The following is a 27441-nucleotide window of genomic DNA, read 5'->3' on the forward strand; positions in this document are numbered from 1 at the left end:
CGTTCTCGAGTTATGCGCTTACCAACACATTTTGCGATTCATTTTTATATATAAGATATGTAATCGTAATTGAAAAAAGTTAAGCAAATGTGCAGTTCTAACAAAACGAAATATCATGTTATTCTATGTCGTCGTTACTAGGTTACATTGTTGAATTTTGTTGAACTGTCAAATGTTGCCTATAAAAAATGGCTATAACTCGGAGCAATTAAGGCTTTAAGGTCCTGAATTATAAATATATCCACAGAATATATCCATACAAAATTAGAGTAGGAATAATGCGCTCATCACACCTTCCTAAATTTATTTATTTATTTATTTATTTTAAACACTTTATTGTGCTGCCAACATAACAAAAGTGGGTACAATAGAACTTAAAAGGTCATTTAGAAATAAGAAGGTGCTGTAGACTGTCCTGAATATAGAAACCAAATCAAATAATAAAGATTATAATGAGTGTCCTTAGAGTATTTATACTACTGTAATTGTCGAACCAGCGGGTGCTGAATATATATATAAACAATCTTAATTATTAGCTTTTAAAAATTCGTAATCTCATGAAGATTATCTATCTGATTTACTTTCTGAATGTAGAACATTGTGATCAGAAGCTTCTAATTATTCCTAAAATATAAATGACCTAAATTTAGAGAGGTGTACTAAGCGCATTAGCTAAAACTAGTATCTATATTACATACTCTGTGCCTATTGTAATATATAATATGTATTGTCTATGGTCATGAAATGAATAAAAAAAAAGTTAGAAGTTTGACGTTTGGATTGATAAATTTTCCTTGTTTGTGGTTGTTTCTGCGATTGTGCAGCACGCAAGAATCTCGATTTTCGCGGGGTAGAACACAAAAGTTCTAACATATAACTTTGTTTCTAAAGTGTTTATTACCTAAATATATATTTTTAAGTGTAAGCAAAGAGTAAGTATTCTTTAACACAAACATTATTCACCTTATATTCAATAAAATTTGGAAACATTTGAAATCCTTCAAGTAACTTTTAGAAAAACTTGTTGAGTGGACAAATTTTGATCATTGATATCACGCTTACCCACAGTTTAATATAGTTATTTATAGTTACATTAGGCGATATATTTTAGAAATGGCAGACGCTTCGAAGGGTCGTGGTCGAGGCCTTGCTTTAATCCAGGCGTTAAGAGCTCAAAGATCGGAGGCACCTGGCCAGGATGCGTCACATAAGAGCCCAGGTTCTAGTGAACCTTCTACCGCTGTTTCAAGCGTGGCTCCTAGTTATGCAGCGAGTGAAGTATCGAGTGTGGCGCCAAGTGTGGCGCCAAGTGCTGTGAGTATCTACGACTATGAGGATGATGGTGATGGTTCCTTTTGAGTTATGTGATTTCTTTATAAACTATTGTGACATAAAGCTTAGCATTAATGACTTTGGGCATTCTTAAATATTATATCCTACAGATATTATAAATGAAAAAAATAGTGAAGAAAGATCAATGTCAACTATGTATTTATACTTCAGCCAAAGAGTAATCTTTCGCTAGAAACAACTGAAACATATTAGTAAAGTACACTCGGTTACCTGTAACCTTTACCTATGAAAATATTTAATTTTGGCATCTGGTTCGTCCTGGGTGAAACCACAAGGCACATTACTGCACATTATTTGTCTAGAACCTAATAAATCATTACAAAGTATAAAACAAAGTCACTTTCTCTGTCCCTATGTCCCTTTATGTGCTTAAATCTTTCGAACTACACAACGGATTTTGATGCGGCTTTTTTTAATAGATAGTGATTCAAGAGGAAGGTTTTAGTATATAATTTATTAGGTTTTAGTCAAGCGGGCGAAGCCGCGGGCGGTAAGCTAGTTTGGTATACTATGCGTGCCAACTAAGAATAGGACCGCGCTCGCTGCCAACTTCACACAAAAACTATCAAATTAGTACTGCCAGCAAAAAAATGTGCGAAAAAGAATTTTCATATAATTATTTTTTATTGTTCATGATTATATTTAATTATTGTATAATCGTTATATTCATTAAAAAATACTATTTATTGAATTTCACTGATGGATTATGGATAAATTAATTATACAGGTATGGAAACAGTATTCATAAAAAGTTAACATTTTCATAGTTAATGCGGAGATAGCAGTGACAGCGACAGCAATGAAGATTCAGAATACGACGACGATGACGCTGTGTTAAGTGGTGTAGAGGAAATATTATCCGATTGATAAAAACTGAAATAATATATATGTTTTTTTTATATACGTGCTTTTATTTTCAAATTCTACTCATTCATAATAAATTTGGCGTCAAATGTATTAGAAATACCAACAAAGCGTACATTAAATATTTAAACTGAATATAATTTCTTTATTGATTTTTTTGCACACCATACGCTTTGGTAATGAAGTTAGCGCGTATTACTGAACAATATGGCGTCTTGACAGTCCTATTCTTATTTGGCACGCATAGTATACTAAAACCTTCCTCCTGAATCACTCTCTTTAAAAAAAAACGACTTCAAAATCCGTTGCATTTTAAAGAATTAAGCATAGGGACAGAGACATAGACATAGGTCATAGGGACAGAGAAAACAACTTTTTTTTTATACAATTTAGTGATTTTTCTATCTCTATAGGTTGGTTCAGCTGCACCATCTACAGTAGGTGGTAGGGGTAAAATTGCTGCAATGCTGAATAAGATGCATCAAAAACCTGGTGTTCCTAGTGGTATGTGTAAATCTTTACTTCCTTTGTTAAATGTAGAAAACTTTAGCAATTATAGTATAATTAATATGAATAAATATCTTATAGCAAGTATCCAACAAATGTGCCACCTAATTGTGGTTGAAATATATTAGTCAGTTCAGTTAGTTATTAATTTAACAGCTTCAATTTCATATTTATTATAACTGAATAGAAAAGCAATTGATATGTAAATTTTCAAATTTATAATATACAAATTTTGTGCAGAATAAATTTACACTCATATGTTTCATGTTTTATATTTTCTTGAGGTTGCATGATCACTTATTATTTTTTAGCATCTGGACCAATAATATGTCCAGCTTCTGATGTGCGACCTACACCAGTGCCTGGGCCTGGCCTCGGCAGAGGCATTAAACTATTGCAGCACTTGTAAGTTTACCTACTATTTAACCAACTTCAAAAATAAAAAATGTGTGCATGTACTAGTGTACACACGTAAGAAGTGCAACTTCTTTATGACCTTATTTTTTAAAAAATAATTTAGTATATGGGTCGATCAACTTTTAATGGTCCGACGGTACACGCATCATGTCCCTGAACGATAATTAATAAACATGAAATCATAAAGAGTTAAATTGGTTTTAATTATATTCTTTTTAATATTTTCTAACATTATTGTAAACAAAATTTTAATTGTTTTATTAATTTGTGCGTAGTTTCATGGTTGTCCAGAGACTAAATGCAATTTTCCAGTACTATCACATTTGTCCCCAAGCTACAATGCATTAACAAACTTCGCATCACGAACACATACTATCACGACCATACATACCAAATACACTTCTTGTTTCAGTTAATGATTATTGACATAAAAACATACAAATATTTTTTTTTTATTGGATATAATACGATTTTCAGGCATTTTACTTTTGTCCCCATAAATCATCTACATGGCACAGGTCTCACAGACAACCGTAATTTAGTTATGAAAACAAAACACAGATGGCGCGGTAGATTCCTAAACAACAAGCTAAACACAATAATTAACTGTCGGGCTCAAACGCCATTTTGATTTGTATAAAATCACGGCAACAGTCGTCCGAGCAACGTTGGTGAGTGTGGGGTGGCTTTATTGTCAGTCCGTCAGACAACTGTGATTAAAACATAAGTACTTGATGCATTGTTATCAATTATACTACACGAGATGCGCTTTCGTCTATAATTTAGTGTGAGCTGAGATTAATATATAAAATAACAATAGTATTTGCTTGGCGGGTCAAAATTTTTAAAATGTCCCGCTGACAACCAGTCACTTGGCCAACCAAAGTGGTTGTACCATGGACAATTTGGTTGTCCCTAGGACAATAATTATATAAAACTTATACTTTAACAGTTAAATAGTTCATGTTTTGTTTATTACTCGGCTGTTTCGGGAACACATTTTTATTACGCAATTTTATGTCTAGTTTAATTGTAATTTTAACATTTCAAAAATCAAGACGACTAAGATGTCCCCATATGAAAATCACATTATACTTCATTCATTCAGTTATATCGAGAATCAGTTCATTTTAATTAAGTAAAATCAATAATACGATACGTAACAAGCTCGCCTTAATAGTTTTTTTGTAAAAAATATCACTATTTCCGCTTTACTGAAACTTTTTTATATATGAAACATTGTTTGGTTGTTCAAAAGACATCATTCGTTTCAATTTTAATAAAAATATTTCGTACATAAATAAATATATATATAAATATATATAGAAATAGAACAAATATCAAAATATTATTTATTATTTAATATTAGAAGAATTTATTTTAATTCTGAAGGGAATTTAACATTTAAAAAAGTACTATTGTGTAAGTTGTCCAAAGGACATTATTTCCCGTGAATAGATCGGTTCGTGAAGTTAAATCCACAAATGTATGTAATCAACATCACTGCTGCCTATATAATCTTAATCTACGAAGAATTATCTTCTAAATGAAATAGTAAAATGCTGAAAATTAAGTTAAAAAAAAAATACGAGAAAATTATGATCGGGACCTTTAAAAATTGATTGACCCATATGCAACTTTACAGAAATACGTCGAATCACGCGTGGTAGGGATAAGAAAAAGTCACGCGTAACGAAAAAATGTTACACTAAATTTTTTTCCAACCCCCATAAAGAAGTTTCACTTCAAAAATGATTTCTCTACTCATCCCTTGTCTGAAATTTTGATATAATCTGGATTATTTGATTTGATAAGTGTGTTCAGTGTACATACCATATTTTTATTATTTTGAGATATTCAAACAGTTTGTCAAACAATCCAATTGGTAGTAGTAAGAAACAATTTTACTAATATGATTGATAATATGTAACAATTCAATCTTCTATAATAAAAAAAGACGTGTGGCACTCGGGGACTGCTGCGGTAAAGCTATTGCATAGCATGCCTTCAAGCCACACCTCCGAGCCCGTCGGAGTGGGGAGCGTGAGGTGTTTTCGTTACGGAATTTCTCGATTCGGTCCCCGCGCTCAAGGCCCGCGATAGAAGCTATGCAATAGCTTAAAACATCTTTCAGTTTGTTTTATATGTTGAAGATGAAGCTATGTATATAGGACAGTTAGACAATCTAAATACTGTATTAGAATAGGTTACTGTATAACGCAGGTATAGTTATTCAGGTAAGTACAAAATAATGTTACAATTAAAAAATTGGTTGTTTGTAAAGTAGGTTTACGATCGAGATGTTTACGTGATAACGTCTTATTGGTGGCAGCGCTCGAGATGAGACGAGAGATCGGTCCGTCTCTCTCTCGTTATACCTGCGATCGCGCTCGTGAGGTTTTGGTGTGACACAAGTTTCTGAACATGTCACCCGACTAAAACGATTTTAAAAACGTTATCACGTTAAAATTACACTTTCTGAAATGAGACTGCAATTACAGGAAGGCAGCTCAATCTTCATCATCGGTAGTGGGCAGCGGAGACAGCACAGTTCAATCAGTCACTGAGCAAATGGCGGCCAGTACTATAGCTTCAAGTGTACCGTCTTCGATTGGAAAGAATAAATATTTTGTAAGTAATGTGTATATTTACGCTCCTACATGTTACTAGTATGTTAATTTGTGATATTGTTGCTCATGGAATTAATTATCACTATCACTACATAGTATAAAACAATGTTGCTTTCTCTGTCCCTATGTATGGTTAAATCTTTAAAACTACGCATCGAATTTTGATGCGGTTTTTTTAATAGATAGAGTGATTCAAGAGGAAGGTTTTAGTATATAATTTATTATGTTTTAGACAAAGCGGGCGAAGCTAGTAGGAACTATAGATAACTATAGCAAGTTCCTTGTTAGTTTATTTATGATGTTGTTGGATTTAGTATTAAATATAGGAACTATACCTACTAATGCATGTAAAAAACAGTACTTCTCTCTTATTGATTAATACTTAATAGTGCTTGCATACTTTTTTACATTATAATACTAGCGATCCGCCCCGGCTTCGCCCGTGGTACCTACATGTTTAAACTTTAAACTATCCTATCTCTCAAGTTGGATCGAACTGCACATGGTGTGCGAATTTTATTATAATCGGTTAAGTGGTTTAGGAGTCCATTGAGGACAAACATTATGACACGAGATTTATATATATTAAGATTTCCTTGTTATACTTTAATTATATTTTCGTTTAAACAGAGGGAAGTTAAAGATACCCCACCAGTTGTGAAGAAGGGAGAGTCGGGTGTCCCGTGTGACGTGACGGCCAATTTTATATATCTCAAGTTTGAAGAGAACAATGTGTTTGAATATGAAGTGAAGTACCAGCCTGATCAAGATCACAAACATCTGCGGTTCAAACTCCTTGGAGGTAATTATGATGATAATCTATACTTACTAATACCACACCCCGGACACTCCATACAAAATGATCGTTTTGACAGTCACACTGTAGAGACTGCAAATGTGTGTGTTAACGCTTTATGGTTGGCACATTTGTGACTAGCGTAAAAAAAAAATCGCGTTTTTCTGATGAAATACATCCGTAAACAGCACAATATCTAACCATTTTCTACGAAAAACGATAATCGCAAATCCAAAATAATAAAATTACTTTAAGTCAATTTGATTAATGTTGTCAATCTTCGTTGCGTATCGTCCTTGTAGAATAATGTGGCCCATTTTAATCACGATCGTGCGGGGTGAGGTAAGTGTTTAATTTTGGCGGGAGGCGGAGAGTGTCCGTTCTGTAGCGTTTAGCTACTATTATGTATTCTGTGCTAATACTATAAAGGTGAAGAGTTCGTTTTTTTGAACGTGCTCATCTCAGCAACTACTGATCCGATTTGAAAAATTCTTTCGGTGTTAGATAGCCCATTTGTCGAGGAAGGCTATATCCATACTAATATTATAAATGCGAAAGTAACTCTGTCTGTCTGTCTGTTACTCAATCACGCCTAAACTACTGAACCAATTTTCATGAAATTTGGTATGGAGATATTTTGATACCCGAGAAAGGACATAGGCTAATTTTTATCCCGGGAAAATGACGCAATCCCGGAAATCCCACGGGAACGCGAACTATGCGGGTTCTTCTTTGACATCGCGGGCGAAGCCGCGGGCGGAAACCTAGTAGGCTATATATCTAATATCAATAACCTAAGACCAACAGGAGCGGAGCCACGCGGGTGAGACCGCGAAGCGCAGCTAGTATATAATAATTATGAATATGGTGCTTCCACATATTCCTTGCACATAATCTTAATGATAAATGTAACTCTGTTTCTGAATGTTACAAGAATGTTTGTATTTGATTCACAAATGGAATCTTAACCAAACTCAAACTCAAACATTTATTTATTCAATTAGACTTCTTCTAGAAGCACTTTTGAATCGTCATTACATTTTTTAAATTTACCACCGTTTCGGAAAGCAGTATCTATGGAGATGAACTGGCAAGAAACTCCATAGTTGCTCTTTTAAAATCATGTCCTTATACAATATAATTTCACATTACATGTAACTTATATCTATACCCGGCGCGGCCTAAGATGATCCCTATGACACTGACAGTTATTCTCAAGAGACAAACTTGTAATGGCGTCACCATTAAATTAGAAACGTATTGGAGGCGTCTAAAAATGGCATTTATTAATTTTTACGTAGCTTTATGCCATAACAATGATATTCGTTGGAATTATAACAATTCTTAACATTTACGAGAAATTATATCAATCTGACTTTACGTTTACGTCCTTCAAAACTTACATCGTTGGCATTTATCGACTAGTGCGGAAAGTATCGATAAACAAATTTCGATAATGGAAACGAGTTCACATTTTTTCCATGCTTAAGCTATAGTTCATTCTCTATTGAATGGAACAGAAGATCGCAGCATAATTAATTAATTAATTACCGTTCGCGTTAATTTACTTACCTATGATAATATAAGTTTTTTAGAAAAATTAAATGGGGGATTCCATTTTCATGATAAAATAATATACACTTGTGTTAAACTGGTTAAAGATTACGAGAAAATGATAAGGTGCATTTTTATGTTTTGGAAAACTTTCGTTTTACTTACCGTTTCGTTTACATAATAGACGTTAAAAATTCATTTTATAATATTTGTAAAAACATGTTTACCGACGTGGCTGAATGCAAACCACCTTAGCCTATAAAATAGTAAAGTATCGACACGATCCATCATACGAGCAATCACTAAGACGAACTGTCATAGGGATCATCTTAGGCCGCGCCGGGTATACATAATATATATATCATAATATGCCAAAGAAATGTCCTGTAGTTCTTACGCGACAACCCTCCATGGATTTTGTCTGAACTAATACATTTTTTAAATAAGTTTTAAATTTAACACTACTAAACTCTTTAATACTATGACTCTACCCTTAGAAAGACATATAATTATTATTAAATTAATGCAGCTTTTGAACAGTTGTTCTTGTGTGTTTGTTTTAAATATCAATACATTATATTGTGTGTACTTCACACAATCAAATGCAACTTTTATTCATACACAATTTACACTAACTATTATAGTGTTAAAACTACGAAATAATCAATAATTCCTCTGTTTACAGAACATCGTCATTTATTCAAAGAAAAGACATTTGACGGGACAACTTTATATGTACCACACAGATTGCCGAGTGATGTGATGCAGTTAGAGTCCACTAATCCTTATGATAACAGCAAAGTTAATTTGACCGTAAGTATTTTAATATTAATTTGATTATTGAATATTGTGAATAAAATTTACTGAAGTGGTTCTGAATTCATCATCCTACTATCATTTTAAAAGCGAAATTTTATAAGGATGGATGTATGTTATTTTATAAGGGTATATACTCATTCACGCAAGAAGAGATTTTGGAAATACAGGCAGTGCTGTTGCTTGTTGAAAATAACACATGTTTGTTGCTATTTTTAATATGTTACACAAGTTATAATTACACACAAAATAAAGCGTGTAAAAAGAAACATCATTCTCATTTGCTTGCATGTGTCATTAAATCATGATGTTCTACAATAAAACATTTTTTTCATGGTAAAATTCGTTCGTAATCCATTTTATTTGATTTTTAGATAACGTTTCGTCGTACGCGTCGACTAAGTGAAATGATACACATATATAATCTACTGTTCAAGCACATTATGAACGATTTAGACCTAGTACGATTTGGAAGACAACACTTCAACCAACACGCCGCTATACAAATTCCACAGTATAAGTTGGAAGTTTGGCCTGGGTATGTTGTTTTGTATATTAAGACATTCTAGGATATATAGAAAAATATTATAAGTATGATGTTTTATAATTTCTATTTTATAAAATAGAAATTGCAGGCTCTTTAGGCTCAGGATTAACTTCATAGTAATTTTACGCAAATATTTGGTTCCTCCACACAAAAAATCTTTATTATTGTGTACCCTCTTTATTATAGCTATTTCAAATATTTGAAAACACCTATTTGTATCAAACCATTTGAATGTTTTAAAACTAAATATCACAGTATACTTACATAGTTTTAGGGAACTTCTTATATGTACTAAACATAATATAATCTGTTATTCTATTAATTGTAATCAGTACGAAACATTTATTACAGTGAATACAACTTATTTAACTACTATTTAACGCTATTTTACTATTTAACAGATATGTAACAGCAGTAGACGAATACGAAGGAGGTCTAATGTTAACATTAGATTCTACGTCACGCGTGTTGAGAACACAATCTGTGTTATCTCTTATAAAAGAAACGGCACAACAAGAGGGTGCCAATTGGAAACGGGCACTATCGGAGAAATTAATTAGTTGCTCTGTTATGACGACGTATAATAAGAAATTGTTCCGGTAAGTTGTAGCGAGTGTTTCTCGAGATTAAAAATATTTTCTACATTTATCTCCTGTCATAGACGTAAAATGTAAATCTGTGCAGCAATACATTTTAAATAATGGTTGCTGCTTCGCTGATAGCGAGTTCTTTTTGCCTCCATTGCTATCTTTTTTTTTCTGATTTGTGTATTACTAAGATTTATATTTTTTTAAATGGTGGCAAATAAAACGCTTTCTATTTCTATTTCTATAAAAGAAAATCATGTTAGTTACAGTGCAAGTTAAGAATGAGTGAACGAATTTAAATATATTTGGGTTAATTATATTTGTCATAGCTTAAATAGTGTATTGTTAGGATAATAAAAAATTTGATAAACTTGCAATTAATCAACAGCATCTGGATTGTTATAAATAAGTTATTTTTCATATATTATTATTTTATAATATAATGTTTCTTCTGATTAATTTTTCCTTTCTTTTAAAGAAATCAATCAGTCATTAAACCAAAGTTTTGTTCTAAAATAATGACAATAACGTAAGTTGCGTTATAATTTTATTTTATTTGTTTTTAGTGTGGACAGTATTGATGATACAATGACACCAAAATCAACATTTGAAAAAAAGGAGAAAGGTGAAACAATACAGATATCATACATTGACTACTACAAGAAGAATTATGGTATTGATATCATGGATTGGGACCAGCCTATGCTTATATCAAGGTGAATATAAAAGTATATAACATATCTGGATTGCAATATTGAATTATAAAGGATAAAAGAAACATGAGTGTTATATAAATAATTTTGCCTAAAAATAATTAACTAAAAACTTCATAGTATTTTCTAGTGTTTGATTTTACGCGAGTATTATACATTTAGAAATTAACGTTTAAAATCCGTAAAAAAATTTAAATTTCAAAAAATTTCATCTGAAATTCAATAATTTTATTTAAATGTTAACTTTAGAAGTGCATATGTAGTCATTTCTTTAATTCAACCATCAACAATCTCCACCAAATCAGAATGTTATTATTACCTATATTTAGAGTAAACTGTACAAATAGCTATATCATCCTTATATTATTATTTTTTTCCCTTTTAATTCTATATTTTTATTTTATTTTAGGGAGTCAAAACGCGTACCCGGTTCGGAAAAACCGATAGACTACATGATATGCTTAGTGCCTGAGTTATGTCAGCTCACAGGTCTAACTGACGATCAACGGAGTAACTTTAAATTAATGAAGGATGTAGCGACATACACTCGTATTACGCCTAACCAACGTTATGCCGCTTTTAAAAAGGTTTGGTTGTTTGAAATTTCGTATTAGGCATTCAAGTATGAATTATATTATAATTTATGACATTCATTTAATATTCATTTGTTAGGTTGGAATGGAAATGGAATCCATAAAGAAAAAAATTATAATACAAGACAATCAAATCATTGTTTCCTCATGTTCATTATACAGCAAAAGTAAAACCTTTAAAATATACAGTAAAATCAAGTTTGATGATGTTTCAAAAATACACAAAGCGTAGATACAAGTATTATATAATTAAACGAGAAAATATTCTTTAAAAATCCAACTTTCATTTATTAAATTACAGTACATAAGCAATGTGTTAAACAACGAGACAGCTAAAAACCGTCTCAAAGGCTGGGGGTTAAGCCTGGCCCCAGAAACAATAAACATTGTAGCGAGGACCCTCCCACCAGAGACACTTTACTTTGGCAATAATGTGAAAGTGCCGGGGAAACCAAATGCAGAGTGGAACGCAGAAGTCACAAGGAATCCCGTAATGCAAGCTGTGGATATCAATAGTTGGGCCGTGTTATATACAGATAGGGATAAGAATGTTACTATGGTGAGTTTTTGAAGTAAAAACTTCTTTAGCGGCGTTGAGCACTTTTTCTGTAATGGGTATAAAATCTTAAACTCGCGTCAGGACACGTGACCTGATCGAAAAAGCGTAAGACGGATACCATTCCAAAATATCAAACATTTGTTTAAGTATGTCTTTAAATATTTTACCTTTGAGACATGTGTAATTATATTCATTAATAAATCATATGTATACTTTACATATGAAAATTAAGTTTATATTTCCCAAATTAAAAGAGAAACAAATGGAAATTGTAACCATTCTGCATTCTAATTAAAGGAATAATTTTATAATTTATAATAATCATCATCAATACATATAATAAAATTCTAGAAAAGTGGTGTCTGTACAATGAAAATATGTAAAAAAAAATTAGCAGGGGTTATTACTAAATCGATCCCAAACCCAAAACTGTCGTTAAAAAAATTTTTGTCTGTTTGTCTGTTTGTCTGTTTGTCGGTTTGTCTGTTTGTCTGTATGTTTGAACACGCTAATCTCAGAAACGGCTTATCCGATTTAAATGCGGTTTTCACTAATATATCGTGGTAAGCTTCATTTAACATTTAGTGTTTATTTCATGTCAATCGGTTCATAAATAAAAAAGTTATGACCATTTAAGTAATCACAGCGAACATTTGCTAAGGCATTCTATACATGAATTACTTTATTACGTAAATTATACGCTAAAGTTATTCCTTGACATGTCCAGATGATCATATCGAAAGTTCCCAAGCGTGGGGGGGGGGGGGTTATGCTGAGTGGGTAGTAGGGGGGGTCAAAGGAACTTTATTTAGATTTTTGCTCATAAGTCTAAAACCTGCACGAATAGCATTATGGTTACTTCTAGGTAAATTTTCTATATAAAAGGTCTTTGAAATTATGTCGTAGGTATTATATTTTTAACCCCCGACGCAAAAAGAGGGGTGTTATGTCCGCTATATGTGTATTGCGTGTCTGTCTGTGCCACCGTAGCTCGCTAACGGGTAATACGAATTAGATGCGTTTTTTTGTTACATTAGTTGTTTATTATATTATTTAGGGGTAAGTGGGAATGAAAAAAACGAATGTTAGTTGTTAATGTAGGTTGTAGGTTATACCCAAGTGATTTATCAAATGAAAATAGACGACATGTCAGAAACAATTAGTCAAATTTTATCAAAATCGGTTCATCCATTTATTTGATATAGGGGTAAAAGTGGGAATAAATAAATGAATTTTATCAAATATACTCAAGTGACGTATCTAATAAAAGACATGACGTGTAAAGTACAGTAAGACATATTTTATCAAAATTGGTTCATCCATTTATTGGATAAAAGTGGCAATAAAAGTTGTCAAATATACCTAAGTGGCATATCAAATGAAAGGGCATGACCTGACGTGAGAAGTATAATGAGGCATAGGTATTTAATCAAAATCGGTTCATCCATTTATTATATAGTAGAGGGGTAAAAGTGGGAATGCAAAAAACGAATGTTGTCTGTTATACCCAAGTGATATATCAAATGAAAAAAGACGACCTGTCAGTAACAACAAGTCAAATTATATCAAAATCGGTTCATCAATTTATTTGATATAGGGGTTAAAGTGGGAATAAATAAATAAATTTTATCAAATATACTCAAGTGACGTATCTAATGAAAGTCATGACGTGTAAAGTACAATAAGACATAATATTTTATCAAAATTGGTTCATCCATATATTGGATATAATATGTAGGTATAAAAGTGGGAATAAAAGTTGTCGAATATACCCAAGTGGCATATCAAATGAAAGGGCATGACCTGACGTGAGAAGTATAATGAGGCATATTTAATCAAAATCGGTTCATCCAATAATTATATGTAGGGCAAAAGTGGGAATGAGAAAAACGAATGCTGTCTGTTATACCCAAGTGATATATCAAATGAAAAAAGACGACCTGTCAGAAACAATTAAGTAGTCCAATGTTATCAAAATCGGTTCATCCATTTATTTGATATAGGGGTAAAAGTGGGAATAAATAAATAAATTTTATCAAATATACTCAAGTGACTTATCTAATGAAAGACATGACGTGTAAAGTACAATAAGACATATTTTATCAAAATTGGTTCATCCATTTATTGGATATAGGTATAAAAGTGGGAATAAAAGTTGTCAAATAATATACCCAAGTGGCATATCAAATGAAAGGGCATGACCTGACGTGAGAAGTATGATGAGGCATATTCAATCAAAATCGGTTCATCCATTTATTGATTTATAGCGGTAAAAGTGGGAATGAATAATCGAATGTGGTCAAATAATATAATCAAGCGGCATATCAAATGACGTGTGAATTACAATTAGTCATGTTTTATCATAATTGGTTAATCTGTTTATTACATATACATATACCTTGGGGTGATAGTGGGGATACTGTATAATCCAAATGGAGTACCAAAAAAAAGGATATGACATGTACATAATATATAGGTATGATTAGACATGGTTTAGAATTTAGATCAAAATCGGTTCTGCCATTTACTAGGGGTGAAAGGGAAAAGTTGAAAGTCTGTGAAAGTAGAAGGAATATGGGAGCGGGAGAATAACCACATCCTGGAAATTTTGAACTCTTCTGTACCTAAGTTTTATAGCTCAGTTTAGTAATAAATTTTACTAACAGTTCTTTTGTGTTATTATTTATTTTATTTCTTAACTTTATAATAATGTGTAAGTACTTATAATTTAGTTGTATATGATAGTACGTGTTTCAAGACGTGTTTACTCAATAATTGTGTGTTAAGTAGTAACTACTATGCAGTCACTATTCCACGCGGACGAAGTCGCGGGCACAGCTAGTATACAATATAATTATAATCATTTAGAAATTAAAGCCATTATAACTTTTAACGGATTTTAAACGCGATTAATTTATTATATTATTTATCGCGAATTACGAACACATTAGCGATCATAGTCACGGGGATACTACAAATCAAACCCAAAAAATTATTGATGTCATTCCTCTGCTTATATATTTTGTATCTACTTACAGAACTTCGTAGACACAGTAAAGCGGAACTGTACACCAATGGGCATAAAAGTAGCCGAACCGAACCTTGTAAGACTACCAAATGATCGAACTGATGCCTACGTCATGAGTTTAAAGAAGACTATAACGTCTCAGCTACAATTGGTTGTAGCGATCTGTCCAACGAGTAGAGACGATAGATATGCAGCTATAAAGAAGATATGCTGTGCTGATAATCCTGTAGCGTCTCAGGTAAAATAGTTTAGGTTACCTTTGATAAGGTCTGAATTAAAACAGGACAAATCAATTGTTTTCATTAAAATAACATTACAATTATAGATACTTAAACCTTTAAATTTCACTATTTGTTAAACATATGTGTAACAAATAGTGAAATTTAAAGTTTTAAACCTAATAATTATTAATGAATAATTACGTCACATTATTTTTAATTTTCCAATATTTTATGGTATGAATTATAGTTAAAACGTAATTGACGTAAAAAAACTCACTCTGAAGATATGTTCATTGTTTAATCTATAAAATTTTACATTATACTTATTGAAAAACTTATTGTTATTCCAACCAGGTAATAAACGCGCGTACAATAATGAACAGTCAGAAGATTCGCGCCATTACGCAGAAGATTCTGTTACAAATTAACTGCAAACTGGGCGGTACTTTGTGGAGTATTAGCATTCCGTTTAAAAGTGCTATGGTTATTGGTATCGATTCATACCACGATCCCGCTAGAAAGAGACGCAGTGTCTGCTGTAAGTAAAAATAATAAAATAAAAATCATTTATTGAACAAGGTTCCTTACATCATAATATAGACCCCAGACTCCCAATATAGCTTTCGAGAGTCTGTGCCTTCCCGATACATTACATCAGAATAGTTCAATAGTAATTAGTTACAAAGTAATATTTATGTTTTAGTTTTTAGTGAGTTTTTAGATTAAATTAGGTAATCAGAAAATAATTGAGTAAAAAATGATAATATTTACATTTATTAGATGCACTTCCATATATACGAACTGCATTATAATATATACTTGCTCATAAAATTCTAAATAAAATTTTGCTACTATGGTAAATCCGTGATTGCAATTAAACTAACGCCTATTCTTTTCTCATTTTTGCCAAACTAACTATTTACTAACTATTTAACTAACTATATAACCAACTAATTATTATATTACATATCATCTATCTATGCCTATTTATGTTAAAATGTGTGTAAAGTGTATACAAATTACTAAATTAAAAATATTTCTTTGCAGCATTCGTAGCCTCGTACAACCAATCTATGACGCACTGGTATTCTAGAGTGGTGTTCCAAGAGAGGGGTCAAGAAATAGTGGACAAGTTGAAGGCCTGTTTGGTCGACTCTTTGAAACATTTCCTGAGAGTCAATGGACGCTTGCCTGAGAGGATTATTATGTTTAGGTAAGTTTTTTTTCGATTGGGGTACAGAATGATAAATTTTTGAAAATAAATGGAAAACTTTTATAAAAATATTGAACTACTAGTAGTCCACCCCGACTTCGCCCGTGGTACACGTTTCGAAATAAAAGGTAGCTTATGTCCTTTCTCGGTTATCAAAATATCTCCATACCAAATTTCATGCAAATTGGTTCAGTAGTTTAGGCGTGATTGAGTAACAGACGGACAGAGTTACTTTCGCATTTATAATATTAGTATGGATTACCGGCAGAATATTAGTGTAATACGATGTCTCAAGCTTTGTTATTTTGTTGGTAGAAATTGATTATTCTGCTACTACACATACTTGTTTAAGTATTATCATTATTTAGTAGCAGTAACGCTTCGTGGATTTAATTCGAATTTTCAATCGGATATAGAAATGTCCCATTTAAACATTTAAAACAAAATTAGCATTTTTTAAATTACAATAGCAATGCAGCGTCAAATATGTAAATAATGTATTTAGAAGCAACCACGTCTATTGTCAAATTCAGAAGATTTTTGGCAAAAAGATTGTAACAAAATCAAATATGTACTTATTATTTACAGGGACGGTGTAGGTGATGGTCAGTTAAAATTAATACAAGATTATGAGATACCACAAATGAAAGTGTGTTTCTCAAGCTTTGGCGAAGTGTACGAACCAATGCTTACATACATTGTGGTACAGAAGAGAATTAACACGAGGATCTTTATGAAATCACATCAAGGATTGGAAAATCCGCCGCCGGGAACTGTGGTAGATCACGATATTACTAGACGAAATTGGTGAGTATTTTTTATAAGGTTTTAGATTTGTTTTTGGTAGAAAAAAGTATAAAATAATATGTATATATGACGTCATTTAAATATGTTAAGTCTGTGGATGTATATATGTAGTTTGAATAAATGTTCAGGATTTTTGAAGTAACGATTTTATTATACACCAATTTTCTTTGATACATCAATTAAATTCCATTATTGACAGTACAATTTTGTCCATTGTTCTTTTTTTAAATACTATATTATGATTTATGATATTTAGTCTATCTCTACTACTAGTTTAATTTAAAAATTAATAACACTAAAATTTCGTCACAAAAAACAGTCTTGTTTTTATTACATTTCTGTCCTAACACAATCCATTAACATTCCAGGTACGATTTCCTCATAGTCTCCCAAAAGGTGAACCAAGGTACAGTCACACCAACCCACTATGTAGTGGTCCACGACGATAGTCCAATGTCCCCGGATCAATGCCAACGGCTTACATACAAAATGTGCCATTTGTATTACAATTGGCCCGGAACAGTACGAGTTCCAGCCCCTTGCCAATATGCACATAGATTGGCGTATTTGGTAGGACAAAGTATACATGATACACCGTCTGATGCATTGGCGGATAAGCTGTTTTTCCTATAAAATCTATATTTAACATACTGCAAGAAAGTAAAATATGTATTATATTATATAGATACGTTGTTATCACATTTGTATTATAATTGGCTCAACACAGTATGACATATTTGCCGTATTTAGTAGGACAAGATTAGCTATTTTTCTTGTAGTACCTACTTATATCTATATTTTTTCATACTAATAAAATATTCTTAAAATATTATGTCAGTATGCTCACTATACATTTGTACCAAAGGTACCTTTTATTAGAAACAAATTCGTTTTAGATTAAGCAAATTAGCCCACCGTAACAAGGATATATTAAAATTAACTTTTTCAAATTTTTGGACAAAAATGTAGGTATAAAATAAAGTGATACTCTTACTTCTCTACCTCTGAAAATAACGTCCTCTGAATTAATAATTTCTAAGTATTGTGAATTACTTACATACTATCTTACCACAAAAAACTTTAGACATGGTTTAACTTTAAGCGCGGGTTCTCTTTAATCTGGCTTTGTCGTATTTCACATAGACACCAAGTGACAGATCCCTGGTTTAAAGCTAGACTGTGTTAAATTATTTTGTGGTAATACCATTAATGTTTGATTTTTTATTTAAGAGAGACAAAAAATAAATGGCTACAATGTGTCGTTTGAATAATTTTGATTTCATAATGTTTTGTAGCATTTACAAATGAGCCCACCTTTTCTAACGATTTCGGCTTTCGCCTACATGGATTTATTTATATACGAACCAAATTGGTTAAGCCGTTTTTGAGATTATTGTGAATCAACTCAATTGAAAATGACAAGCTGACAAATGTACAAGATTAAAAATGTTGGGTTTGGATTATATTTCGTCAATAAAGGCATCTTATATGAAAAAAATGGCTCTGTTCATAATTTTTTAGAATTCGCTTACCTTTTTATTATCTGGAGGTAGAATCTTGCATTTTCATCAAAATATTACGCCGGTTTACACGGGCTTCGCAACTAAGTGCTTAGTTCTTGTCGCTTATACTAAGTCCCAATGTGTGAACGGTGGTACTTATATTATAAATGCGATAATTTGAAGATGAATGTGTATGTGTAGATATGTTTGTTACTCTTTCACGCAAGTACTACTGAATCGATTACAATGAAATGTAGTACTCATCTAGAGGGTAACTTGGATAAACACAGAATAGATTTTATCCCGGAAAACCCACGGGAACTAGAACTATGCTGATTTTTCTTTGAAAACGCGAGCGAAGACACGGTCGGAAAGCTAGTATTAGTGTACGTGAAGAGCACGCACTTAGTTACTTAACCCTTGTAAACCAAGCATTACGCGCGTGAAATAAAAAATGGCAATGCAATAATTGCTGTCTTGAATAACAGTCGATTAACTATACAGCAATGTTAAAAAAGCACACATTTGATTTCTATGTTAGTACTCATTTAATTTGATTCTAAGTTGGGTCCCATAATTATTGTAAGTGACAAAGTGCACAAAGAACTACATAATATTTTCCTCTAAATTGTTAGTATAAAGTTCATATTATTATTAGTAATTAGTTTTATAAGTAGTCGAGCTAGAATTGTTATGTAATATTATGTTACACTGTAAAATTTTAGTAAGTGAATAGTTTTTAGTAATCCATAACATATTATGTGATTTTAGATATTGCAAGTTAAATTGTATTAACTTTAATTTCATACACATGCGTCGATTTGTATTTTTTATATCTTGTAATAAAACTTACCAATATAATAACTGTAATACCAATTTAATTCATTCGTCAATACTCTTTGATTTCGATACACATAATTAATTACCTTACATACACACTGTATGTTCGCAAAAAAGGAAAATAGTCACATAGTTACGGGTATTCTTATTTTTATAATTATTATTACTCTAAAATCTGCGACACGGATCTTTTTTTTCTTTTTTAGAAAACTGTGATGTCGTATACATAAGAAGAGAATAATGCTGCGTGTTTAATGTAAAATTTTTGGATATTTCTCGTTTTATTTTAAAAAAAAATATTGTCAATTTACTCATTTGATATTAAAGGAATTTCGATATCAGTTTTAAGTTTTTTGATTTCTGCAATAGTTAAGTACGGAATAATCGCCTGTGCACACTTAACGATTACACCCTGTACAGTCAGTCAAGACAATCAATTCACAATAATTCCAAAAGTTTTCAAACATCGGTCAAGTGAATGGTACATTGGGACGACAATAAATCTCATTTTGCAACCTTGTCCGCACTCCGGAACATTGTTAAAATTGCAATTAAATTATTTTTTGCTGTATGGTCGTGAAAAAAATTCCAAAAGTTCTGCAAACTTGGGGAAGTTTTCGATATAATATTTCATATCACGTATTAAATTTGCAACGTAATATTTACGTTTATGTATTACGAGTGTCACCATAGTAATCGAAATAACAATAAATGACACAGTCGACCATTCTTATTATCACGTTTTTTCGTATTGGAGCAAAAAGAAACAAAAGTCTCATATACTTAAAGATGTTATTCTAAAATAAACCGTTAATTCGTGCGTTAGGATACATAATAAAAAGCTTAATTTAATATTAAGTTAGTTTTCACTAAAACCAAGCTGTCCAATAAAAGGCATAGTTTACTTGTGTACACACAAGTTTAGCTATCGGTTTAAATGTGTTGATTTTGGCGACAGTGGTTTTCATACGAATTATGACATTATAGAACTTCTATGTGTCTTGTTATTTAGATTTCTATGGTGTGGAATCATGTTGAGAACATATCGACTTATCTTCGCATTTAAGTACTTATAATGTATACCGTGATGGTTTATAATAAGGTTCAATTTTGTTTGAATTGAGAAATTTACTTTCGCATTTATAGTAGATTTTTATATAATTTTTAGTTAGGTATTACACTCATTTTAAATGACAATAAGGAGGTCTTTTAAGTTGCGAAATTATTTTTGTTTTTATTATAGTTTTATGAGGCTGTGGGGTTCTTAAGCGCATCACACACGGTGAAGATACATACTATAATATTTTATGTTAAGATTCTCTAATATAAAATATTACAGTATCTTAAGGTATCTGGTATCAGCGTTCTGAACATCATTTTTCTTTTTGTCATTGCGTACAGACCCCTGTAGAACCGCCATCCTGTTACAAATGACCCGAAATTTTGTGTCAGTATCTCCCGGCCTATAGATGGCTTATCGCTTGGTAGGTAAAATATATATTATCTTCGTCGTGTGTTATAGCTCATAGGATTTGTATGGCGAGCGATAGTCGGAAATATGCTCTAAGATAATATATATTTTACATTATCTTCACCGTGTGTGACGCGCTTTTTCTCAACTAAATATACTTTCAGTAGTTACGAATTTATTTCGGATTCTTATCTATTTTTAATAAACAATTGTACCTTTGGCATTCTGTATAAAACCTTTTTACCCGACTTCGACAGAAGGAGGATTATGTTTTACATTGTATGTATAGTATATAGTATAGTATGTATGTATATTTCTTTGGCACTTTTTTCAAGAGCTTTTTTTCTATAAAGTTGTGGTTATGTAATTTGTTATTTTTCCATTGAGCTAGATATTCACTAACTACTAAGCTATAATAAAACTGCCAAAATAAATATTAAGTATTAATAATATCCTAGAATAAGGTAACTTCTAAAAGATGTTGACTAAGAATTGTTAATCATTATGAATCTTGTGCCTTTTAGTTAGTAAGTTTTTAATTCTATTTTTTTTTCAATTAAAAGAGATTTATATAAATAGCTTGTTTTATTTTACCAAAAGACAAATTATTTACACCCAACCGAGTATTGAAACTTATAATAACACTGAAATTATTTTTAATTAACTTTAGATTTGAAACTTTGCCAACAGAATATTTACAATTCGCAAGCGCAAAACCTAACCTATTTATATAGACTTAATTTTAGTAAACAAAAATAAGGTCATTTCTAATTTCTATATACATATCTTATATAGTTATCTAGCGCAAAGTTTTTTAAGCTATTGCATAGCATCTATCGCAGGCCTTGAGCGCGGGGACCGAATCGAGAAATTCCGTAACGAAAAAACCTCACGCTCCCCACTCCGACGGACACGGAGGTGTGGCTTGAAGGCATGCTATGCAATAGCTTTACCGCGGCAGTCCCCGAGTGCCACACGTCTTTTTTTAATGTATTGCAAAACTTGCTGAGAAGAGAAATTGTCACTCATGATTTTTAATCTACGTTAGCAATTAAATATTGGGCATTTACCTTAAGCATTAAATTTATACTATGTACCTAGTTTAGTCGTCATCAAAAATGTATGGAGGGACGGTCGGAACATCCACCTTAAGTGGGTAAAAAGTATAATAAGTAGTCGTAAGATTGCTTTACGTTGTAGATACTAGATACCAACACTCTTATTAATTCATTAAATGAATAGTTGAAAGAGGTATAAACATTTCTTCTCCATTTATTTCATAATAAATGAAAGAATGCGTTGTTGGATTTATTTAAACCAACGTTTTTCACTAACAACTAAAAGTCCGATTGGAATGCAAAAGATTGACTTCAAAATGGCTTCAATTACATTAAACGCTAATTCTGTATCGGGCTAATAGCTTTTCGCTGAAATTCCGTTTAATTATATGAAATAGAGTTAGCCCCGCGGCATTGCCTGACAACATGTTCAGAGCACGCGCGCAGTATTGACCAACGTGGTCTAAATTCTTGGTGGTTTGATAATTTGCTAAAAGATGTGGCTAATTGATCCCAATGATACCTAAAGTAAACATGTGTTGAGGCTGGTATGTGTATTGTGTAGAGATAATGTTTTATCTCTACAGATACTCTACATTTTTAGGCAATCTATATAATACGCTATTTTTAATGTACCTAAAGATATAATTGGCTTTATTACCTGGATATACTTATATTATGTTACCTAATAGAAATAATTCAGGTTCATTAAAATTTCTGTGCCTGAATATTATGACATGTTCTCTCTGACAAAAGTATGGAACCATTAAAAATTGATCTTCATTAAAATTTAAATCTATTAATTACTGTCTATATCTAATTATTATTTATGAGAGTTTTAGATTAGAAGTTCTCTCGTACCTAGTACATAGAGTAAATAAAAATAAAATTATACCAATGTTATTGCAAGTCATAATCCGTCGTCTTATAAGATTTCATCCAAATTGGTTCAGTAGACATCAATCAATAAATATGCCTATGTAAATACCTACGAAGGTACCTACACTATAACAGAAACGTTCCCTTTACTAATTATTCGACATTTGCTAATTATTCCTGCATATACCTAATAGTTGAAGTACTACCCATCTATCTACCTAACCGTTCATACAACGCATTAGAAAATCCAAGTTGTGGGCTGACGTAGCTAATCTATGCGGGTGTACTTCAGAAAGTCGGAACAAACTGAAATACCGACACCGTGTGTGGGTGTGCTTCGTTTAACGAAAGAGCGGCAGTCCATCAAGTGGGAACGGGACGCAGCTATACAGTGTGAGGAGCACAGCACGACGCAAGTTCGTGGGAACTGCACAGTAGTGGTTAGATCCAAGCGCGCGCGCGCCTGCCCAATGCACGCATTATTGAAGCTGAATATCATACAACGGCTTATGAGATTACGTTCATGCGACGGCGATTTTATGGTAATGGCAATAAGTATCAGTTTTCGTGTAAACTGCGTGGGATGGACGGTATTTTTTGTTTAGTTGAGCGAGCGACATGGATTTTTAGCGATCGATTCTTGGTCAATTTTAGAGACGCATGCATTTCATGCAAATACGATGGTACAAGATCGACAACCTTAATGAGAGTGGTGCTTCAATATAATTTATCTTTTAAAAACAATGACTTATGTGTAACAAGAATCTGCTGTTATTTAAAGCTTATGAAACGATGAGACAACCTCTATTTTCTAAGGAAACGTTTAAATATTTCAAGAAATCCTCCTGTTAAACTTTATGAATGAAAATAGTAGATATCTATTTGTAGTAGGTACCCATTTATGTATGACAACATTAAACGCACATTAATAATTCAGATCTTATCATTATTTACGGAAACACTGATTTTATTACATAGACTATCAATGGAATATTTTGATAACATCAAAGGAGTGGAAAAGTAGATTAATGTCCTGAAATTGTTTCATAGGTAGTCTTTCCGTTGAGGCATTCGACACATAAGATAAGTATTCCGTAATTTTCCTAATCTAATCCTTTTGTTCAACTAATGATTACATTACCTAGTTACTTATATTATGCGCTTCTGAAGTATGTTATAGAAATGGAACTTAACAACTCCTATGTAGTTAAAGCTCCGAATAATAAGGTTCTTGCCTTCCTGGACCCTGAGACGATCGAAAATTTCTTTTTAATGAGCTAGTCAATATAAAGATAATGGTAAGCCTTTTCTTGAGATTCCAGCGTAGGTATATCAAACCCAGGTCTCGCCACTTATACCTAGTTACATTACCTGTAGGTATGTAGGTACCAACTACCAGAGATCCAAAGAGGACAGCGTTAAATATAACCATTGCAGAAGCATGACGCATTAGCAAAGTTTTTCTTTAAATATTGCTGCAAAATATTACCATTGCCCACCCAGCCGTAACAATGGCCTATAATTCGTATCAGCAGCCCACGCATCACACCGCTTCGACATATTCAATTAAAGAAAACCCGATTATTTATCTGTATTTACTTGCACAGATGACCAATTCGGATTTTTTCAATTTTGCGGTTAGCCTAAGCTAACAACGAGTGATAAATTGGTGGGTCGTTTAATTGAGAATGTGGGACATATTTTATGAACTGTTGAGTTTAACGCTCAAAAGTTCATAATATGAGAAAAATAATTATTATAAAATTAATTTACAATGCTATAAGATTTATGGCATTTTCATATTTTGTGAAAATTTTATTTTACGTAACTAGGTTATTATCTAAAGCAAATGAAAAAACTAGTTCAGTTTTACAGTTTCACAAATAATTTAATAGAGCTTCCAGCTTGCTCTACCTTTCCTACATAATTGAAACTCATCCTAAATTAGTACGAACCATAGACACATTGTATACGTATAATAGCCAACATATTATAGGTATTCTAATGATTTCACAGACATACGGTCTACCTACACCTTTTAATAAATATATAATTTATTAAATTATAGGTACATATCACTCATCAATATCGGAGCGTCATTTCCACAATACAACTAACCATATCGCTTACATATCTTAATTAGACCCCACAACGCGTCTATCGATTTTTTTCACATCCGTTTATTATTTTATACAGTTTATAAAAGAAACAGAGTTCAAAATCGTATAACTTTCATCGATGAAGTTGGTTATTTTCCAATAAAGATGTGACGATAATTAGATGACCGTTGACGAGCTGTTTCTTTGTACAATTTATGCGATGATTGTTAAAAAAATAATATTGAAAAGTAACACATTTAGATGTGTGTAACAAATCGCTGAGAGTAGAATGATTATATTATAAAAGTATGTTAAATGTTTGTGCTCTATAAAATCTCACTCTTCAGGGCAAACTGTAACCGTACTTATGTAACCATTGCTTTTATTATTTTGTTATTAAGTACTGAATACTTCATCACTAACAAGAATCTAAATACATGATACAGTAAAGTCGAAATGTCTTGCTCTAGATATATGTATTTCTCTTACTTACCTAATGCATCGAGATACGATTTAATTTTTTTTGTTTTGGAAAATTTAATCTTAAATAAAGATTTTTAATAAAAAATCGGAATAAGAAGTTTCGTAGAAGTTCCCTAAATAGAATTTTGTTTACATCCTTAAATTATATCATAATATTCAAACTTTCGTGTTTGCTCAAATAATAATGAATGTTCTAGACTCGCAACTTCTGAATCAACACCGCAACGAAATTATTCATTATAAATGACACATTGAATTACTTTATAACAGACGGAACTATAATTCAATTAAACAAGAAACATCGATAGTTCATATTGCTACAACATAAAGGCTATATTAAAATTAGCGATGCCTACCTACAGTTGCCTAGGCCGTCGTAAAACTAAAACGTGAGATACCCTGTGGAGTTCCTACAAGCACGGTGCCTCTGGATATTTATTTGCATAGGTGTCCTGTTGTTTTATTGCAATGCAATTTGAATATTTAATATATTTTTTTGATGTTTACGCGACCTCTAGAGCAGCGGTGGCTCAGTGGTGAGACCTCGGACTTCGAATCGATAAGTCCGGGGTTCGAGACCAGGCGAACGCGCAGGAGATAAATCGATTTTTCTATGTGTACCATCACCACTGCTCGAAGGGTGAAAAAAAATATCGTGAGGAAACCGACATGTCGAAGAATCAAAAGTTCGATGACATATTGTAACATCCGCCAACCCGCACTTAGCAAGCATGGTGGATTTTGGCCTGTACCCTCAGAGGAGGCCCGTGGAATGTATATGGCCTGATGATGATGACGCCACCTCTATTGGAATGAAGGTAGGTTTATCGACTTTAACTCGGTTATAGGCAACAGGAAAATCCCATTACTTGTTATCTTTGATGCATCATAGGAAATGCTATCGACGCCAAACCTACTAAATGCCTTCGCGCTTAGGTAATGTGATTCGGATTCATGTAGGGCGTGGTTTTAGATATACTTTTGTATCCTTTATAGGGCTTTTAACAGCAGTGATAATTAATTTTATTTTAATTATTTTTTATCTAATGAACTTAATAGGGTAAAAGTGGGATAGATGCCCTACTTTTTGAAATAGCCTCATAATTTTAAATACATGAATCTTATACGAACACTTTGTATGAATATAGCTAGGTTAATTATCTGTTTTGAATTACTATATATATTTTTTATCCTATCATTTATAGATAATGTGTAATAAATATTTTTGTAGAACACCTTTTTTGAGGATAGATGCCTACCTAGTTGGATAGTTGCCCCACCATGAAAATACTAAGGAGGATTGATGCCTGCAGAGTGGGATAGATGCCTTACATACTCTATAAACGCGAAATCTAATAAAATTAATATGATAAACCAGCAAATGTCATGTTAACATAGTTGTTCTGTTGTCCAAGAATATACTTGCGCTCGCACTCCTTCTTTTCTTTTGTATTTTCGTGGCGTGGTTCTCCTACAATCAGTATAAGGACAGATCATTAATAAGTAAGTATACATAACAAAAAAAGCAAATTAAACGAGTAAAATCGGTTAATGTAGAGAAAACTTCTGACGCAATCAGGTAAAAATATAAACAGTACTTGTGATTATCGATAATAACATGTACATATGTATTGAGGGATAGATGCCCTTAGAGGCCCCTAAGGGCATCTATCCCTCGAAAAAAAAGGGGCAACTATCCTTTTTGATAAGGATAGCTGCCCCAGTATTTTTTTTATTAAATAAAAACAAAAGAGCCACTATTTTCACTTAGATTTGTACTTAATGAACCAGTGTATAGACATAATAAGAAATATAGTGAAATTTATTAATACTTATAAAGTTATGCAAAGGCAAATATCAACCTTTTTAAATTTTAACGTGTTCGTGAAGTTCACCGCGTATAT

General features: G+C 32.1%; 1 protein-coding gene across 1 annotated transcript; it reads left to right on the forward strand.

The window, feature by feature from the left end:
* Positions 1 to 796: 796 nt before the first annotated feature.
* On the forward strand, positions 797 to 18853 carry AGO3 (Argonaute 3). Its single transcript, XM_090112034.1, has 17 exons — positions 797 to 932; positions 1112 to 1314; positions 2631 to 2721; positions 3036 to 3129; positions 5643 to 5772; positions 6402 to 6573; positions 8807 to 8934; positions 9312 to 9475; positions 9886 to 10083; positions 10638 to 10787; positions 11194 to 11371; positions 11679 to 11936; positions 14975 to 15202; positions 15540 to 15723; positions 16233 to 16398; positions 16987 to 17205; positions 17574 to 18853. The coding sequence occupies exons 2-17, from the start codon at positions 1114 to 1116 to the stop codon at positions 17836 to 17838; spliced, it is 2826 nt and encodes a 941-aa protein (XP_089968160.1). The 5' UTR covers positions 797 to 932; positions 1112 to 1113; the 3' UTR covers positions 17839 to 18853.
* The last annotated feature ends 8588 nt before the right edge of the window (positions 18854 to 27441 follow it).

This window comes from Colias eurytheme, chromosome 17, assembly GCF_061535395.1.
Source record: "Colias eurytheme isolate Ceu_HAF_F1 chromosome 17, ilColEury1 Martin Lab GWU primary, whole genome shotgun sequence".
Classification (NCBI taxonomy): domain Eukaryota; kingdom Metazoa; phylum Arthropoda; class Insecta; order Lepidoptera; family Pieridae; genus Colias; species Colias eurytheme.

Coding starts and splice junctions, on each gene's coding strand:
- AGO3 (XM_090112034.1), top strand. CDS start 1,114: ATGGCAGACGCTTCGAAGGGTCGTGGTCGAGGCCTTGCTTTAATCCAG. Junction 6,574..8,806: donor GCGGTTCAAACTCCTTGGAG/GTAATTATGATG, acceptor CTCTGTTTACAG/AACATCGTCATTTATTCAAA. Junction 15,203..15,539: donor ATAATCCTGTAGCGTCTCAG/GTAAAATAGTTT, acceptor TATTCCAACCAG/GTAATAAACGCGCGTACAAT.